Source organism: Lepisosteus oculatus, chromosome 9 (assembly GCF_040954835.1).
Source record: "Lepisosteus oculatus isolate fLepOcu1 chromosome 9, fLepOcu1.hap2, whole genome shotgun sequence".
NCBI lineage: Eukaryota > Metazoa > Chordata > Actinopteri > Semionotiformes > Lepisosteidae > Lepisosteus > Lepisosteus oculatus.
Window position 1 is genome coordinate 17,356,399 of NC_090704.1, and position 20,641 is coordinate 17,377,039.

Consider the following 20,641-nt stretch of genomic DNA (forward strand, 5'->3'; position numbering starts at 1 on the left):
CCTAACAGCAACAACTTTAATGCTGTTATCAAAGACAACAATCAAACATTATAGTATCTCCAAAAAGACAAGAATGTGACACACTGCATACTGTAGAAATGTCCTTGAAGTGCAGCCACCGTGATTCTAGCGGGATTAGGGTTTTAGCGTGTAAAGAATTAAGAATATTTCTTTCCCAATAACAGGTAAATACACAGGCATTTCAGACACACATTTCGAATTGTGGGGAAGAGTTAATAGGCTGCCGCCATCCTCCCCCCATGTCTCTCGCCAGAAGACTGACAATCACCATAAACAGCATTGCGCTGTCTGGTGTCTGACTTCTTTCGCGTGCTTGGTGTAGTGTGCGTTGTACAGTACTCTTCGCCTCCCTCTGCACTCTGGGTAAAACTACAGAAGGATCACAAATGCAAAAATGGCTGAGAAGCAGAAACACGAAGGCAGGGTTAAAATAGGACACTACATATTAGGAGACACCCTTGGAGTCGGCACTTTCGGAAAAGTGAAGAGTTAAGTGTTTTTTTTTATTTTGTTAAGAAACTGCTACAGCTTCCGACAGACTGTAAATGTCTTTCTCCTCTGCCTTGACTGTGAATGTTAAACCATTGCAGGTGGACACTACGCAAACGGCGTAGCAGTGTCTTGACAGTGTATGGGAGCAGTCTAAGAACGGCGAACGCTTATTTCGTAAATATAACTGAAGAATGGGGAGTGTTTTAAAAAATCCCGAATTCTGTCATCAATGCAGAGAGCAGTCTTGTTAAACGCTTGTAAATATTATGGTGTGCAGTTCATGCTTAGGAAGCAGTAGTAAATCAAAAATCCTGTTTTCTGACATGCAGTAACAATAAATGCGAATGCAGTATTTTGTAAGGTATATACAATCATTGCTTTGACAGCGCAATATTGAGAAAAATCATCACACTTTGGTAATGACCATATCAAATATTATGTTAAACCGATGTAAAATGTACGCAGCATTTTATTCTTAAGGAAACCAGAGTTGATAACTGTGTTGTCGGCTTGTAATTCTGACCTTGTTTCTTTAACCTTTACGCACGCCAATCTATGAGGATATTTTAAAAATGGCTAAATTTTAACTTTAAAAATGGCATTTTAGTAAATTCGTTTAGTTGATACGAGTAAACTGCATCTGTTGCCAAACGGTTTTTTCTGGATTTTAAAATAATATGACCAAAAGAACCAAAGAATACAAGATCCACTCTGGCATGTTACTACTAGAATTAGTGCTCTCCTGGTTCAAGTTAAAATGGTAATTATTGTTTGCTAGGTCAATGTTAAGGTTCGACAGAGTGAGGGAAAGTAATTTAGGAGACTGTTGTCCGGTAATAAGGCAACCACAATAGTTTGCAGCTGCAATAATTAAAACTAAAAATGTCCATTTCTATTAAAGCTGGAAATTCGAACCATTCATGAGAGTACAAAGCACGAGCAACACTACTTTTTCATGATCAAAAGTACCAAGTGTTTTTTAAACGACAACTCATTTTTTTCATTTTCAGCGTTTCACGCTAATATGTCTGCAATATTTCTCAATGTGAATTATCAGCACTGCCTAGACAAACCAGCAAGTGCAGCCACCTGTAGGTTGGAATTTGGAATGCATCCCAGCTTGACCTTGGAAACCACTTTAAAGAGAAGCAAACAGCGTATTTCAAGAATAGTAAGATTTTTAATGGCCGAGTCTGAGGTCTGGACCGGTCAACTTTTGAAATACGGTAATTAGAGGAGTAGACTTATCTATAAAAGATTTATGTTCTAGTGTGATTACGTGCTTCTCTGATTCTGGTTTTAATGTGCTCAAATGTAGGGATTCTGCATTATCTATATTGCTGAAAATCCAAACTACAGTACATGTTAATAAAACTTGGGGATATAAGCAATTGAAATCTCATCAGTGATTTAATGGAGTTTTTAATAACTTTTGCTATACCTTTCCCAAAACTATAAACTCCAAGAAATTTTCAGGCACCCGTTACTTTATCACATACATCTTAGCCATTAGTGTATTGATCTAGTCCCCATGTGGTCACAACAGTCCACAAAACATAGAGATCCATAAGAGGCAAACTTGACATTTCTTTGCTTTTTGTTTAAGTTTTAGACTTTGCTTGGTTGTTGTTGGGGCAGGAGAAGAATTAATACAGACATATTATTTATCCTTTTTCCTATAATGGACTTGTCCTTCACTATAAGGGTAAGGTAAAAAATAAATAGCATGAGTCTTCAATATAAAAAAGTGAGATCAATTGTATGAAATGGTTACATCAGTAACTTTAAATTATTTAGGACATGTACTGTATTGCTAACCCATGGAAGATTATAGGCTGCAATCTGGATGTCCTTAACATGCTGTGTGAGTTTTCAGGACCAGGGGAAAGCAGGAATTAGATAAAAGCACAAGAAGAGAAAAAATAGCCTGGTATCTAAGATAACACTGAACCCTGGGGAGTCTATCAAGCAATTTTGTAAATCACTGTTTTCTGTTTTCTATTTGGTCTACACAGTACTTTTTTTACATTTTAGAAAGATATCATATTCTGTATTTTCTCTGTTGAGGATGCACAGCATATTTATTTGGAGGGGATGTGGATTCACAAGCAGGATGCTGGTTCTCTGAGCATGTTTAATTGCTTTTCTGAAACAGCCAGGCTGTTTTGTAGAAGATGTTTGAAGCTGAGCTAAGGGTTTGAGTGTAACAATTTTTTTACAATGTCTTTCTCCTTCTGTTTTTTGTTTTATTAAATATTGATAGTTCTCACAGAAAAGCGAGGTGTGTTGTCTTTGGCTTCTATCATGCTTCATGTCAAGAGACGGCAGGAGATCTGCTCTCAAATGAGCAATCCTGATGTTCCAGTTTTATACATTAATAGTACTTATCATAGTCTAATGAGAATATTGCATGGGACGTAATAGGCAAACCAGAGATCTCAGTAGACTCTTCTGCCTTTAATATTAACCAGGTTTGTACCTTACATTAAGTCAGTGAATTGATTTCTGTTGCCTTTTTATACTGCAACCATGATTGTTTTAAGATAGAGCAGTGAGACCAATTCAAAAACTTTATAAACCAGGCATTTTCTGATCATAATCATGTAATATTCACCACCAAAATAAATTTGCAGTAATAACTAATGTTCCACAAATATTTTCAGAATGCTAAATTAAAGACTCCAGGAAGGTAGTTTAAATTAATCTTGTAGATTTTTAACAAAAAAACATGGTAGTCTTAGTCTTGTGGTCTATAATTGCTTAATAAGGCATTGAGAAATAACATGACAAACCATACTTAATGTTCTGTAGAATGATTTACCACTTCAACTGTGCAGGTTGATGTATGGACACATTTTATAATTTCGCTTTACTTCCTAGTAGAATCGTTCTGTACAGTATATATGAATTGGAAGCTATCATGGGTTGAAAGACTAGTTTTAAGTGTATTTTCTGCTCTTAATGTGCACACCATATCCTCTTGTTATTGGCGGGAATGCATTCATAAAAAAGGAAAGTTAATACTTTTTCTGAATATTATTTTTTCTAAGCAAATGGATAATGTATTCACTTTTTAATCAGTACTTGTATATCTTTTTCACAGATGAACTGAGACCTTTGAATTTATTTTTACTGACAGTTCCATCACTTTTGCTTGTCAAGTGTACATTTTATGGGCCTGGAGTCTTGCTTACCTACTCTCTGGATTCTTTCAGTTGTTTCACTGTTGTTGCTGTTCTGTGCTTTTGCTAGTCGGGGAGCACCAGCTGACTGGGCACAAGGTCGCAGTGAAGATTCTGAATCGTCAGAAAATCCGCAGCCTGGATGTGGTGGGGAAAATAAAAAGGGAAATACAGAACCTCAAGCTTTTCCGTCACCCTCACATTATTAAACTGTGAGCAACACCAGGTGAATTAAAATCTGGGCATTTTGTCAGAGTGGAGCATGATTGCAGCCCTCAAGATACACAGTAACCACAAATCTTTAATGTCTCTTTCAGTTCATAATCCTCCCATGCTATGCTGGTGCTAGTCAAGTTCAAACAGACCTTTCCCATATTCACTGGTTGAAGGCCCTAATGTTATAATATACTGAAAAATAATTCTCAGTAAACAATGTGGACATATTTAAAATATATACAAGGTGTACCTGTGCTTGCAGAACTCCCTAAAGCCCTTAAAGCAAATTGTAGATGTTATAAATTGTGTCTAATTTTGACAACAAATTCATCATTAACATGCATGCAAGTTATAACTTAAAATCAAAGCAGACACTTTAGAGAGAAGCAAAACAAAAATAATTGCAGTAGGTATACAGTACCTTATATCTAATGACATCAAAGACAATCTAGGAGAAAAAAATATATGAAAGTGGAATGAATTTTGCCTGCAAGTCTAGAACATTAATGTTGTTCTTTTGTTGAAAGCTCCTTTGGATTTTGAGACTGTCACAGACAGTGCTGGGTGATATTTTGGAACCTTGATTGGTAATTGGAGTTCTTTTTTTTTTTTTAGATACCAGGTCATCAGTACACCCACGGACTTCTTCATGGTTATGGAGTACGTGTCTGGAGGTGAACTGTTTGACTACATCTGTAAGCATGGGAGGGTAAGAACTTGGTGTTACCCTTTGTGTGCTATGCAGGAGGGTGGGAATCTCTAGGCACCTCACGATTCGATTCGATTTCGATTTAGGGTTCGATAATGCGAATCGATTCTCGATGCATCTCGATTTTTTTTCTATTCATCATTAATTTTTTTGCGTGCTTGCTGAAAGGCCAAATTCAGTGTGTGAGCATAACATCTCAGGTGTAGGAATTTAGCCAGCTGTGCAGCAACAGCCATGTTAGAGGCGTTGTCATTCACCAAAATGAAATCTTTTGTCACAGATTATTGCCACCCTATTTGCTTTCTTCGGTGATTCCAAAACTTGAGTTTTGGTGTCGTTGTAGAGCATTGGTATTGCTGTTTCACTAAAGTGACGCAGAGACGGTATGTTATACCTTGGCTCCAGTGTTTGCAACACTTTGCAAAGCCCTGGTGTTCAACAAGGGAGTAGGGGGCGTACATTACGATAAAACTTGCTAAAGACCTGGTATTTTGCTTCTCCCTTTCCCAACTATGTGGAAGCTTTGACACTTGCTTGAGGGTTCTCTGTTCGGTAGCAACAAAAACAGGCAATTTTTCCTCCAACTCTGGATAGAAACGTGAAATGTGATTTCGCATGTTCGTTGTATTCCCAAAATAACAAAATATTTTATCTTGGTATGACACAGCTTACACACTGTAGGCCCTTATCCAGTTCATTTTTACCTTTTACATCATAAAATTCAAAATGTGCCCATACGGTGGCTTTCCAAGTGGAGGGTACAGGCCGGAGTTTGTCCATCTTTACAAACTGGGTAGCTTAGCTTAGTTAAAATGTAAGCATTGCGCACTTGTTAACCTATACGTTTTTACGTTTCATTACACAATTAGTTTTGTCCTATGCCCAAAAAACTAAACCATTACTATTTGCTCTATTTGTCCTTTACTGTACATTGTATTGTTTTTATCTGAAATGTTTATTACTGTGCAAAATTAAAAGATCGATTATGGAGTTTCGATGCATCGAGCATCGATGCAGAATTGTACAAGAAAGAATCAGGATGCATCTAAGAATCGATTTTTTCACCCACCCCTACTGTGCAGTTGAGAATTCCTGCTAATTTCAATGAAAATCTAGTGTTTTACTAAGTATTCATATTTTGTAACCCTGAAATGGAATAAAGATTAAAACATTAAAGATTTAAGTTTAAGAAAGCATCTAAAGGGCACTTTGGGTGTTGTTCTCTTTATGACTGTATATTCCCCCCTTTATGATTTTGATTAAACTATATAATTAACATTGTATTGTCTAATTTGGAAAATATTTTTTTCTGATTTTGAAATTCCTTCCACTATATGTTAATTTCCTGACAGCTATTGCTATCCTGTTTCCCCAAATTAGATTCCTTGAGCTTTTTTCTGTATAAATACATAATCTTTGCTGATAGTCGTGAAAATGGAGCCAAAGTCAGCATTTTTACATTGACTACTTGTGCAGATATTACCTCATAAGGTCAGGATACTTGCATGAACAAGTGAATGATCCTCAACAAACCTAGTTTTAGCAGAGCCAGTCATATACTCTGCATGTATGTAAATTTCTGAATACATTTCCATTATACAATAATAAGAATATGCTTTACAATCTGTAAAAGGTAAGAGTCCAGAATTTGTAGTAAGCTGTGGAGATTTTTAATTTAGGTGGAGGACACAGAGGCTCGACGTCTCTTCCAGCAGATAATTTCAGCAGTGGATTACTGCCATCGGCACATGGTGGTTCACCGTGACCTGAAACCAGAGAACGTTCTCCTGGATGCCAGTATGAATGCCAAGATTGCTGACTTCGGTATGTTGTTATCCCAGTGTTGGGGATTGTGAGATTGACAAGAGCTCATTGGTTGCTAGGCGACAACTAGTGTTGATTACAATTTGGCAGCAAGCACCACAGCTGTAAAACCTTCAGTTATATAATAACCTTACAAAATTTCACTCTTGACCTTCCTGGATTTTCTGATTGTGGAGGAGTAATTCTTTTTGTGTTTTTACACTGGAGTCTTAGATGTGAAGGCAAGGCATATTTAGTGGACCAGGATATGCATTCAGTCCTACAACAGGATGTAAAAAGAGACACAAATAGGAAGCTTTAATGACATCATTCATTTTGTTTACTTTTTAAAAGAAACAAACAAGATGTTCATTTAATTCAGAACAAAAACCTAATTATAATTGCTGTTTTAATTAAAAGCCTTCATCTTGGTTTAATGCATTAATTTATTAAAAACAGAACATTTATAAAATAGATTTTTCAAAATCATGTTTGGATATGATTTTACTGTACTAGTAATTACTGATTACTCATTTATTCTGAGAGAATTGCATACTGTAGATAATAATGAACAATATGCTAACAGCTGCTGTTGGAGAGTCAAAAATACAAAATAATGACTTCATCTAGAACACAATGGACTCCTAAGACACACCTGGAGTTGGACATCCACTTTGTGTGTGCGTGAAAGTTAATATAACCTATTTATGTCAGGTCTCTCAAACATGATGTCAGATGGAGAGTTCCTGAGGACCAGCTGTGGCTCCCCAAATTACGCTGCACCTGAGGTCATCTCTGGGAGGTGAGAGGTCATATATTTGTGTGTATTTTAACTGGCACTGTGTATGCACTTTAGAATTGTCTGGCTTGACAAAAGTTGAGACATTTTTTACTCAAACAGAACTTCTTTTTCTGTTTAAGGTAACATGAATTAAATAATTGAAACATATTTGGTTTGGTCTTTGTAGTAAAATGAACTTACACTTCATAACCAATGATTATTTTGTATTATAGTTTTATATCTGTTTCAAAAGTATGATTTTATCCACATGCATAGCTCTTGGTTTCCCTTAAATACGTGGATAATTTTATTTTATTAATTAATGTTCTTGAGTTAATAATGACACATCGTTTATATGATCGAAATATATAAAAGACAATAACTTAACATAAACGTGTTTTACATGTGTATCAAGAATTTGTAAAGGACAGTGAACAGAATTAGTGTTTTGTTTGCCATGAATACCATGTGGCATTCTCTAACCTTTTAATAAGGATTTGACATGCTCATACTTAATAGTCTTGTATTGCATTTTTTTCCCACAGGCTCTATGCAGGTCCTGAGGTGGACATCTGGAGCTGCGGAGTGATACTCTATGCCTTGTTGTGTGGAACACTGCCCTTCGATGATGAGCACGTGCCTACACTCTTTAAAAAGATCAGAGGGGGCGTGTTTTACATCCCAGAGTACCTGAATCGCTCGGTTGCTAGCCTCCTCATGCTCATGCTACAAGTGGACCCTCTGAAAAGAGCCACCATCAAGGACATCAGGTACCCATGTCATTCATATGATCACGTGATTGATTGCCTTGGAATCCTTAATTGTTTTTTCAGATTATCATGGAGTAAACGTTAAGCTCTTTTTGTTGATATGCACTTGCTAGACATGTCTTGGTTTCTAGATCTTCTTTTCCTGTGGAGTTGCTAATAAAAACCATGCAAGACAGTTCACTTTTAGCTATATTTTGGGTTATATGATGGCCCATTCTCTACATTATAATAGTATCGGTCGATTGATTTAATCGATTCTAACTTTTATAAATGAAATAGAAGACATTCATTATTTGACTTGTAGAACTAAAATGAAAGTATAAAATCTTGCAAAATGCACTATTATGACTTATTGACTTTTATTACAACCTTTTATTATTTGTTTACTGATTAAGAACTTATATAGCATATATGAAGTATACTCTGTAAAGCAACAAAAAACTAACTATAACACAAAGAGCTTATAAACCCAGCATAGCTATGTATATACAGATGCAGCCATTCAAAGTACGCGGCACAGACACGTACCGCGGGTAATTGGCTATGGCCTCGCGCATCGTGACGCAAAATACTGGGATACGTGATTGGTTGACCGACAGGGGCACTCGTGGTGCGTTTGTCGGTCATAGAAAGATTTAAATGTCTTTACTGTGCCCGTTTTAGTATTGAATATTAAATGGAATTTTACCACTGAAGGGAAATCTTAGTAGCTGAGCATAAAAAGAATAGGAGCATACTGTAACGCGTGTGAAGGCCATAAACGATATTAATTCTGGAACATAAACATACAGTATATGGCTGGTCTCGGTACTTTAAAGAAAAAATATACACCAGTATTCCATTTCTCCCTAAACATTTTAAGCATCAAAGTCTTTATCTAACGTGATACTGGAGTCAATGAGCATACTTTTAGAATTTGATTAAAGAAAATATAATATGGAATCGCGTATCTAAAGAAATTAATAACGATATAATTATATTCATGTACCGCAACACAAGAATAGTACACGCTGTACATTGTCTGCTGATAATGTTTCTGTAGGACTTTTTCAACACTCCTCGCGTAACCTTGCCAGTGGCGCTGTGGATTAGGGTCCCGACTCCCACATTACACGTTGGGTGTTCGAATCCAGCCGGAGCCATGACTTTTTTTTTTTAATAAACATTTCTTTGAAAAAATAAAACTTTTCCCTGGGTCAGAGATTAAATAAAACTTCACTCGCACCAAACAAATGTATATTTCTAAATATCACAACATGATCAAATTTAAGTCATTTTAATAACAATGAATAGTCACCTATGCGTTACAATATAAACATTTATATTGATTTAAATCGCATTTTGATTCACAATCAGACAAATGCAACATAAATTGATATCTTTGTCTTCTAAGTATCTTAATAAACTTTCAGCATAGCTTTCTCCCAGTTTAGATTTTTCTTGGGATCTTGGGATCAAACGTGGAAAGATTAGATTGTAATCGTTTTTATTTTTTAAATACATTTTAGAAAAGTGTAATCTATAATAAAAAGCTGTACACCACCTGCTATAAAGACACATATTGTAATACTTGTGGGTTCGGATAGGACGGACACAAGAACTCAGACTTGCAGAGTTGAAGCAAGTTAAAGCCTTGATTTTATATATCACCTTTAAAAGTGGCATCTCAAAGCAATACAGTAGATGTAAAAACAGTTAAAAGGACCACAGATTACAAAGTAAATACCCAACACTGATTGTACCCATCTGTCAGCTTGAATTGAATTGAATTGAGAGAGAGGGGGGGGGAGGGCGAGTGAGAGAGCACAGCCAGGACAGGCAAATAAGATACACTCCACAGACATTCACAACAGCGACATATCATAAAACCTTTGCACATATTGTTAAATTATTACTTGTTTTTCAGGAAGTTAAAAAAACACTTGAATTACTTATCCACTAACGTCGGGCAACGTGTTTTTTTTAATCCAACATTGACAGCCACTTCTTAAATCTTGTCAGTCAGCTCTTTTTTCTCTATTTGAATATAGTTAGAAATTATGAAACGCTCTGTTAAAAAGCAAGGGAGTTCTTATGTCCGTTACAGTAAAAGAAAATGCCTGACAAAGTAGGGCTTGGACAGATTCCAAGTGCTTGTACAAATGTGCTAAAGAAATAAGCAAAAAAAGCCATTCCTTTATCGTATTGGCTAGCTAATGTCCTGTCCTGGTTAGTTAGATCAACGAAATGCTGTGGTGTTTGTCAAAGAAAAACTAAAAGTATTTTCGTTTTAAATGACGGTTAGAAAGAATGTGGACCAGCGTAATACTTTGAGTTTACAGCTTGTCCAAAGTCATTCATTATTAATGCTATTAGTAATATCTCCGGTAAAGGCTTTGATGCATAAAATATTTCTGCATAATTAAAATATTGCTGATAAAGGTAGGTTGTGTACTTTTGTCCAACTGAGGAATCTTGCTTTCATAAAATATACCAACTTTTTAATGACTGATGATTAACATGCTGTAATACACAGTTTAAATTTAAAAGCTCAAATGCTGTACATGAGAGGTTAAGCTTTATTGGCTCCTCCTGGCGGTTTTACAAGGTGATTCCGGATACTTTCCGGCATGACGTCAAATGACGCGATATACCGCATGAACTGCGTTTCCATGCGACACGCCCACCGCGGGGTACCGCAAAATACCCCACACGTTTTGAATGGCTGCATCTGTACATACAGCACCCCCTGCCCCTTAACAGACCTACCTAGCATCATCACTTTATTGTGCTATATAAGGAATACAGCAGAATAATCAGTAAGCCATTTGGAAGGGGTTTACTGATATCTAAGAGTCAAATATATAATTGCTTTAATTATATCTCTTCACAGCCTTCCAAGATGCTTAGGCCTCTGTGCATCCCCAAACCAGTTAGTGATATGTTTCTAACCGTTTTGATTAACCACCACAATAGCCTTTCTTACATTGTGGCAGGGAACATGAGTGGTTCAAGCAGGACCTTCCTGGGTACCTCTTTCCCGAGGATCCCTCTTACGATGCCAATGTGATTGATGAGGAGGCAGTGCGGGAGGTGTGTGAGAAGTTTGAGTGCACTGAGTCAGAGGTGATGAGCAGCCTGTACAGTGGGGACCCCCAGGACCAGCTGGCCGTGGCCTATCACCTCATCATCGACAACCGCCGCATCATGAACCAGGCCAGTGAGTTCTACCTGGCCTCAAGCCCTCCCACGGGCTCCTTCATGGACGACATGCCCCTGCCCCCTGGGGTCAAGCCCCACCCTGAGCGCATGCCCCCACTCATGGCTGACAGCCCCAAGGCACGCTGTCCGCTGGATGCCCTCAACACCACCAAGCCCAAGCCCCTTGCTGTCAAGAAGGCCAAGTGGCACCTGGGTATTCGCAGCCAGAGCAAGCCTTACGACATCATGGCTGAAGTGTACCGGGCCATGAAACAGCTAGACTATGAATGGAAGGTGGGTTTTTGGATGCAAACTGGTAAAGCGGGAATTGCTGCTTTTCTGGGTTGTGTAGTTTTAATTCCACCAGGGCTTTTGACTGCATCAAACTAATTACCAAGGGTGGTCAGTTCTTTAGGCGTTACAGATTTAGTGTTTCCCACACCATCTGAACCATAATCATGGTTCATGTGTAAAGTCATAGCCAAATAAACACGGCATGCTGTTCTCAGGTTTATTCAACTTAGAACATTAGCTCATTTACAATGTAGTGTCTATCTAAAGTATTCCCCATCCTAATTAGCCTTTCAAAAGAAGCTCTTTAAAGAAGCTAAATAAATAAAATAGGCATATTTCTCTCTTTTTTGTAACATTTCCATCTTCATGTTATTCTGAGAAAGATTTCAGTAAATACATTCTCTTATGGCCACTGAAAATACCAAACTATTACAGTATATACAGACTACAAATAAATATTAGGACTGTGCTGAATACAGCATTTCAAAACTGTGTTATGTGATATTCCTGTCTGAATCAACATATTAAAATAACTCAGTAAGGATCAGGTGTTACTTACCTCGTTTCACTTCAGGTAGTTAGTGGCCTTTTTTCTGGTCAGGTATTATCTGGTGCATTTCACTTAATTTTAATTGATATCAAAACACATACTTGTTTTTAATTATGAATGGGAACAAAACAGCAGAACACATATTATAGTATATTGACATTATGCCAAAATAGTTTGTGTTTGGCCATTAACATTTAACAAATTATTTAAACTCTGCCCAACTGTTTTGTCTTGTAAAAGCTAAGGTTTTTGTTAGGATTTCAAAGTTTAGCTAGACTCAGACTACCCTTGTTTAATTAAAAAGCCAGACAGTTTTTAATGATAAGGAATCCAGCTATTATAATACAACTATTAAATCACACGGTCTAATTTTATCATTGAAGATTGCAGTCTCCTTTGAATTAAAATGCATCCAGTCTTACAGGGACTTAGATACTTTGAACCTCTATATTCTTTACACACTTTATAAATATATACAGTGCCATTAAAAAGTATTTGCCCCCTTCTTGATTTTTTCTATTATTGCATATTTGTCACACTGGATGTTTTCAGATCTTTAGACAGAATCTAGTATTAGAGAAAGGGAACCTGAGTGAACAAATAACACCTTTTGTATTATAATTATTTCATTTATTTAATAAACAAAGTTATCCAACACCCATATCCCCTGTGTGAAAAAGTAATTTACTCTCGCACTTAATAACTGGTTGCGCCACCTTTAACTGCAATAACTGCAACCTATAATTCTTTCACATCATTGTGGAGGAATTTTAGCCCACTCTTCCTAACAGAACTGCTTTATTTCAGAAACATTGGTAGGTCTTCGAGCATGAACTGCTCATTTCAGGTCCTGCCACAGCATCTCAATTGGGTTTAAGGCTGGACTTTTAGGCCACTCCAAAACTTTAATTTTGCTTCTTTTCAGCCATTCTTTTTGGATCATTGTCTTGCTGCATGACCCAACTACATTTCAGCTTCAGCTTACGGACAGGTGACTGGACATTCTCCTTAAGAATTTTCTAATACAAAGCAGAATTCACGGTTCCTTCAATTATGGCAAGTAATCCAGGTCCTGAGACAGCAAGGCATCCCCACTCCATCACACTACCGACACCATGTTTGACTGTTGGTATGACGTTCTTACTGTGGAATATTGTTTGCTTTACGCCAGACATAATGGGACCCATGTCATCCAAAAAGTTCCACTTTTGACTTATCTGTCCATAGAACACTCTCCCAAAAGGCTTGGGGATCATCCAGGCGCTTCTTGGCAAATGAGAGACAAGCATTTATGTTCTTCTTGGTTAGCAGTGTTTTCTGCCTTGCTGCTTTCCCATGAAGCCCATTTTTGCCCAGTCTCTTTCTAATTGTGGAGTCATGAACACTGACCTTAGCTGAGGCAAGAGAAGCCAGCAGTTCTTTGAATGTTTTTTTAGGATCCTTTGTGATTTCCTGAATGATTTTACACTGCGCCTTTGGAGAAATTTTGGCAGGCCAGCCACTCCTAGGAAGATTCACAACTGTTCCAGGTGTTCTCCATTTGGAGTTTATGGCTCTTACTGTGAGTCCCAGAGACTTTGTAACCCTTTCCACACTGATAGATATCAACAACTTATTTCTGATTTTTCAGGAATTTCCTGTGGTCGTGGCATAAGGTGCTTGTTGAATCTTTGTGCTGGCAACTTGACTCTGTTAGTAAGGGTCAAAATAAGTGAAGTTTATATTGAGCAGGGCTGGCTGTAATCAAGCCTGGCTGTATTCAATCAGCTGACTCTAAATTATCCTTTTAATTGGGTTGATTTAACTAAGGGGGCAAGTACTTTTTCACACAGTGCCAGTTGGTGTTGGATAACTTTGTTAATTAAATAAATGAAATAAGTAAAAACATGTATTTGTTCACTCAGGTTCCCTTTATCTAATATAAGATTTGGTTGAAGACGTGAAAACATTCAGTGTCAAAAATGTGCAATAATAGAGGAAATCAGTAAGGGGGCAAATACGGCACTGTACCTACACACTACATACTTATGCACTTCCATTTTACTCATTTAATGTATTGGTACTGTGTTTGCAATCTTATTCTTTTGGCATGTATTGAGTCAATCTTTAATGTGAATTGCAGGTTGTGAATCCTTATCACCTGAGAGTTAGAAGAAAAAATCCTGTAACAGGGAATTATGTAAAAATGAGCCTTCAGCTTTATCAGGTGGACAATCGCAGTTACCTGTTGGACTTTAAGAGCATTGACGGTAAGGAAAACAAAGGTACTGCTCATCTTCAGCTATGTCATGCTAATAAATCACACTGGAGACATTTTTATACACAAAGTAGTATGGCATTTGCAGTGCTTCACATACTTCTGAATATTATCTTAGCTATATCCCTCTGTGCAGCTCAACCAGAAAGGCACTTAAGCTGCAGACTGAGTTTTTTCACTTGTCCACAAGGGATTTCACAGCCCGAATAACTCTGAGGGAAGTGTGGGATTAGTCAGTCGGGGTTCTCGGCTCTTGGTGGAACAGCACCTCCTGTAGCTTGAGTGCAGGAATGCAGTGCTGTCAGCGAGGGATGATCCTCTCTCTAATTGGCACCGAACCTCTTGAACTGTGGTGCCTGTGACATTAAAACACAAGTGGCTCGAAGCTGAGCAGGTCAGCTGACACTTCTTCCCCTGTGCATGTGCATGTGCAAGAATGGTAACTGTGAGCTGACACTTGGAAAAGCACAATTCGCCATGCAAAATCATTTAGGAGTAATAATAATAATAATAATAATAATAATAATAATAATAATAATAATAATAATAATTGCTTACACTTACATAGCGCTTTTCTGGACACTCCACTCAAAGCGCTTTACAAGTAATGGGGACTCCCCTCTACCACCTCCAATGTGTAGCATCCACCTGGATGATGCGACGGCAGCCATAGTGCGCCAGAACGCTCACCACACATCAGCTATCAGTGGGGAGGAGAGCAGAGTAATATAGCCAATTCATAGTTGGGGATTATTAGGAGGCCATGATTGGTAAAGGCCAATGGGGAAATTTGGCCAGGACGCCGGAGTTACACCCCTACTCTTTTCGAGAAACACCCTGGGATTTTTAATGACCACAGAGAGTCAGGACTTCGGTTTTACGTCTCATCCGGAGGACGGCGCCTGTTTATAGTATAGTGTCGCTGTCACTATACTGGGGCATTAGGACCCACATGGACCGCAGGGTGAGCGCCCCCTGCTGGCCCCACTAACACCTCTTCCAGCAGCAACCTTAGTTGCAATTTGTGCAATTATAGTAATGATTCTACTATATAGAACTATATATACTATATAGATCTATACTGTACTTTTAGGATGGGCAAAACATTTTAAAAAGTGTTTCATATTGTACGCAGAAGATATTGGCTTTGTGTAAAATATCGTACTTACACATTTAGAATTTCTTAAAAGTAGATGCATTAAATTATTCGCTACTATTCCTTTCTGATTATTTTATGCTGTCTTTTTGTCGTGGCCGAAACAAAACGCCTGGTCCACTAAATTTAATTTAGTTGCAACTGCTTCCTCCTTGCTTCTTTCCAGATGATGTTGTGGAACAAAAATCAGGCTCCTCCACACCCCAGCACTCCACCTCTGCTGCAGGCCTGCACCGACCCCGGCTGAGTATTGATTCGGTGGCCATTGTCATGGAGACTCCCGTCCTCAGTGGTTTGCTCTCAGGCTCTCTGACTGGCAGCACACACCTCGTCACTCCCCGGCAGGGCAGCCACACCATGGACTTCTTCGAGATGTGTGCCAGTCTCATCACTACACTGGCACGCTGAGTAGGCAGGCAGGCAGCTGCACAAGCCTTCCCAAGCCAGAGCCCTCACTGTGCCCACTGAGTCCACACCACTACAGTGTTGGTCACTATAGCAACATGAGTTTAACCATCAATTGCTGTGAGTACAAGACACAATCCCTCAGAGTTTGCAAGGTTCACGGCTTAATTTTCCTTTTTTTATTGTTTTTTTTATAACGGCAAAGTCAAAGTGTTCACTTATCAGATATTTAGTTAAGTTTTTAAAATCTACACTGTATCTATTGATAGCCATAAAATATTATATTTATATATTATCACCTGCTTACTGTACAGTAATTTATTATTTCAGGCATTAAGAAGGTAAACCAAAAATAAGTATATTCAAATATTTTTTCTGTACTTAGGAGAAAGAGATCAGAAATTTATTTTTAAGAATTATTTTATTCAATAATATAAAATGAAAAAAATCATTTTCATCAGAAATCCCTGTTTGTTTGCTAGACCTGAATGTAAACCCTCTTCTTTTACTGTCCTATGTTTTTGAAAGGAAGAACAGCTTATTAAAAATGCAGAGGTGGGTCAAACATAAAGTCTTTATGTCCATCTCTCTATAGCAAAACCCACTCCGCAGTTATTAATGACTCAGATATTTATATATTAATTTTTAAATTTATAATTTATATGTTAATATATCCTGTATACAGCAGGTACATGCTACAGTATAACAATCACACTGGCAGAGGCTCGAAATTAGCAATAAAGTCAGATTTTTAAAAATCTTTTGATAACATGCAGGCTTACATCAATTAATGTTTTCTGAATCATTAATTGGATGAAAAATGTATTACTTGTCAAAATAATTAAAGAAAAAATATTATTTTATCTTCTAACAACATTATGACTGGGGGAAATAAAGCATTGTTCTTCAGTGTTTGCTTAAAAAGTACTGTTTTCACTTCATAACAAAAATACATGGTTATGGTCATGAATTATAATTTTCCATTCCACTCTTGAAAGAATGAAACACCTCAGAATAAAAATGATTTGTTAGATGTCCTATGTAATTTATCTAATTATACGTAAGGAGGTGGGTGACAAATGTAATGTAAAGTCACACTATTAATTCTGGAGCACCAAAAACTTGAAGTAAATCATCTAAAGAAACGGTATTAAAAATGTCATTCTATTATATAAAAAGCTATTTGTGGGATTAATTTATATGAACATTAACTCAAATACTTTGTTCTCTTATTTAAATTAATGCCATTTATCCTAATTAAATGCATTTAGTGTGCAGTAAAAATACTATAATGTAAGTCAACAATTATCCAACCCTATAACTTTATCAGGGATCAGGGCTAATGTAATTATAACATCTGTTGTAATTCATTGCTGCAAAAGTGAAATGGGTGAGGAAGTAAGCCCAGCTAGTCTAATTGCTGGATCTTAAAGACAAAAACTGTTATAGGCTGCATAAATAGTAGTTTACCCAGTTAGGAATGAAAGGATTAAATCATGGACACATTGTTTCAAATAAACACTTCAGCCCAGAAGAGATGAATCATTCTCAAATTGCCTTATGATATGTGTTCTGCATACTGTTTTCATTTTTGTTATAATCTTTCATATTTACATGCATTGACATATGTTTTGTAACAATATAGTTTACTTTATTTTGATTTTATTTACCCCCATGTCTGAAACTATGAATCAGTTAATAAAAGGGGTCATTAAGTACAATGGTGACCTGTTCAGCAAGCTGTATTTTTGGGCCAGTAATATGTAGGGTTTCTACAAATGTAATCGGACAGGTTCAGTGTAGGAATTAAAAAAAAAAAAAGAACGAATCTGACATGCTATTCTCACTCTGAGAAACTAGACTATCAGTTACAGCCACTCTTTTAAATAATTTATTTCTACATGCAGGGTTAGAAAATGCAACAGTTTCCTGAAGATGTGTTATGATATCCATGTGTCAATTTTATAAAACACAACCTCGATCACATATAAATTGCTATTTCAGATATGGGGCTTTCAGCAGTCAGTTTCCATTTACCCTTCTATTTTCTTCCAGTTCAGGATCATGGGGAAGCCAGAGGTTATCTCGACAAGCAACGGGCAATAGGCAGGGTAACCCTGGACAGGACACCAATGCATCGCAGGGCAGACATACACTATTAGGCCCAATTTTGCAATTAACCAATTAACCTACCAGTACATTTCTGGGCTGTGGGAGGAAACAAGCATCCAGACAAAACCCATGCAAACATGGGAGAACATACAAACTCCACGGCTTCCCTAGCCAGGGTGCATGGAAGCCTTGGGGGAGCCTCAAAGTCATTTCAGGGTATCCCCAAAAAGCCTGAAACTGTTTCCTCACATAATGAAGTTCTCCAACATAAATATTATGATATTCTAATGGAGGATCAGTAGATTATTATTAAAAATATATACTGGCGAGTTGGAAGTGAAGCATGTCCTTGTTGGAAGTACACATTTGAAAAAGGTAATCTTACCAGGTTGTTCCAAGTAGGGAACAGGGCAGGGATGTCAGTTTTAGCTCCTGGTTTTTGTTCCAGCACAAGCTTATAATTATATTCATGGGTCTAATTATCAAGTCAACTAGTCATAAAATAGTTTTTCCAATGTCTTTTGTTGTTAGAATAAAAGTTTTACGCATTCTATACCAAATATTTCATTAGGGCAATAACAAAAGGGAGTACTGGCATGTAATGAAAGACAGAAGGCCCTGCAGTCCTCCCGGAAGTTAATATGACACATCTGGCATTACTAGCTATCAAATGGGGAGACACCTCTTTTAAGTGCCTACCAATATTTATTTTTATTTTCCAAAATATGTGGTTCTTCTCAAGTTATGTGGATTGGTTTAAATGTGGAAACTGTGCACCCTTGACCTATATGGGTATATATATATTGGCCAATGGGGACATGCTCACTTAGACAATGGCAGCACCCTAGGCTCATTGTGACTGTGTACGGATTCATTCATCTGTGGATGACAGTGCTCACAGGTGGGGAATATCGTGGTCCATTTCTCCCTGTGAGCACTGCCAAGCAATGCTGTGACTTATTGCACGTTTATGTACCAAACTTCATTTCTCCATGTTATGTTTTCACACTACTGCCGTTTGTCTAGTCCAACTTTCATTCTAAGAGCCATGGCTTTCAGAATTGAGTGTACTAAAAATAGGTGGGTCGATATCAGTCTCTTATCTTGTACATTCATTTGTCACATTTTAGTAGGTTTATATGCTGTGTCCTAGAAGTGCCTCAATGCACTGAAGGAACTCTGGCCAGTTTCACAGCTTGCTGAATACTGTAAGTACATCAGAACCCGTTTACCTGTTCATGTACTGTATTGAATGCGAGACAGAATTTTCCAATTAAAGAATGTGATTGCATGCTCCTGGGCATTGATGCATTACTTTAAATGAATGTAAAAAACATTAATTTCACCAGACTGAAAAGTGTAGTGAAGCTCCGATTTTTAGTTACTAAGATATTGCAGTGTTTTGTGAATGTTGTAACGGACAGTTTTAATACAAACACACAGGCATCAAGATCATATAAGTGTTCAAGTGTAATTTTAGCAGATATATAGATGATATAATGTGTAATTGTAATAATCTGCTAGTGCCTATGATTAAGTTAAGGGAGACTTTGAAGTAAACATACATAAAAATAACCATGCTGCAGCATAGGATTTAATATGTGGAAATCATGTGCTTTTCATACCTTGATAAAAACAAATGCAAGTCGAGCATGAGATGGAATAGAATCATTACAGAATATACCACTGGGTCTCTCCAGTGTAGATCCTACAATTACACTTAAACCTCAAGATATCAAAGATCTTAGTGGCTATTATATTGACACTGCAACATATACACTCCCTTCTACCATGCCCATATGCAAAGGTTTTTCAAAGGTTTTAGAAGTATATAATAATGGAAGAAGTGTGTATTTTGATGAATCCAAGTGAGTTCTACAATTGATTTCTATTCTATAATTCACTTCTTGCAAAATTAAATATAAAAACAAGCATGTTGTAATGTGGAGAAGAAGCACCTAGGGTTATGTTATGGTCCTTTTTTTCAGTATTCATCTCCTCTGTAGTTTTTTTTAATATTATATATTTTTATGTATGAAATAAAGATCCAAACTACCATTTACAATTAAAAATCATTGTAGACTATAAATTGCTATTTTCACCCATAAATACACAAATATACTGTGTAACCACAAAAGTTATGCATGTTTAGATCTTATTTTAATCACACTATACAATGAAATATACTAGTTACTTTGGTACAGTATGTTGTACATTTCTCATTAGCTGAATACAGAAAATGACTCTTTAAAATGGTTATAAAAATGTTTTTTGGTCAGATAATAACAACAGTAACATGTCAACTACGTGTGAAAAACAGTCATACATATGCAATGTCTTATCTCTCACTCTGATCTGTATTACACTGTAATGCTCTACTGAATGTCAAGAATATTAGAACCAAAGTACAATTTATGTTAAGCATTAAATTTATCTACTGATAAATTGTTTACCATTTATGTGTACCTCTTCAATGTCACAAAATACAGCTTGTGTATTCTTAGGTCTGTAAGTCATGTGCTGATTGTGCCCTGGTTCCAAGCCACACGTGTGTGAAAAGTGAAAATGAACAGGCTTTGGCCTTCCAGCAGCTATAGTTTTTTCTCCATTTTGTTTTTCTGCTTGTTCTGGTCTTGCATGACGTTTTGATGATTTGCACTTCAGTAAATATTTATTGCAAGAACACTGTGTGTGTTTCATTAAGAAGCAAAAG

General features: G+C 37.0%; 1 protein-coding gene across 3 annotated transcripts; it reads left to right on the forward strand.

The window, feature by feature from the left end:
* Positions 1-316: 316 nt before the first annotated feature.
* prkaa2 (protein kinase, AMP-activated, alpha 2 catalytic subunit) lies at positions 317-20,611 on the forward strand. Of its 3 annotated transcripts, none has more exons than XM_015355788.2 (9): positions 317-509; positions 3,766-3,907; positions 4,527-4,620; positions 6,300-6,444; positions 7,138-7,225; positions 7,750-7,974; positions 10,950-11,448; positions 14,121-14,262; positions 15,578-20,611. In XM_015355788.2, the coding sequence occupies exons 1-9, from the start codon at positions 416-418 to the stop codon at positions 15,817-15,819; spliced, it is 1,671 nt and encodes a 556-aa protein (XP_015211274.1). In that variant the 5' UTR covers positions 317-415; the 3' UTR covers positions 15,820-20,611. The 3 variants fall into 3 exon arrangements, with proteins under 3 accessions (XP_015211274.1, XP_006635063.1, XP_015211276.1); XM_006635000.3 differs by having other exon boundaries at positions 14,121-14,247; XM_015355790.2 differs by lacking the exon at positions 317-509 and having other exon boundaries at positions 3,814-3,921.
* Positions 20,612-20,641: the final 30 nt, after the last annotated feature.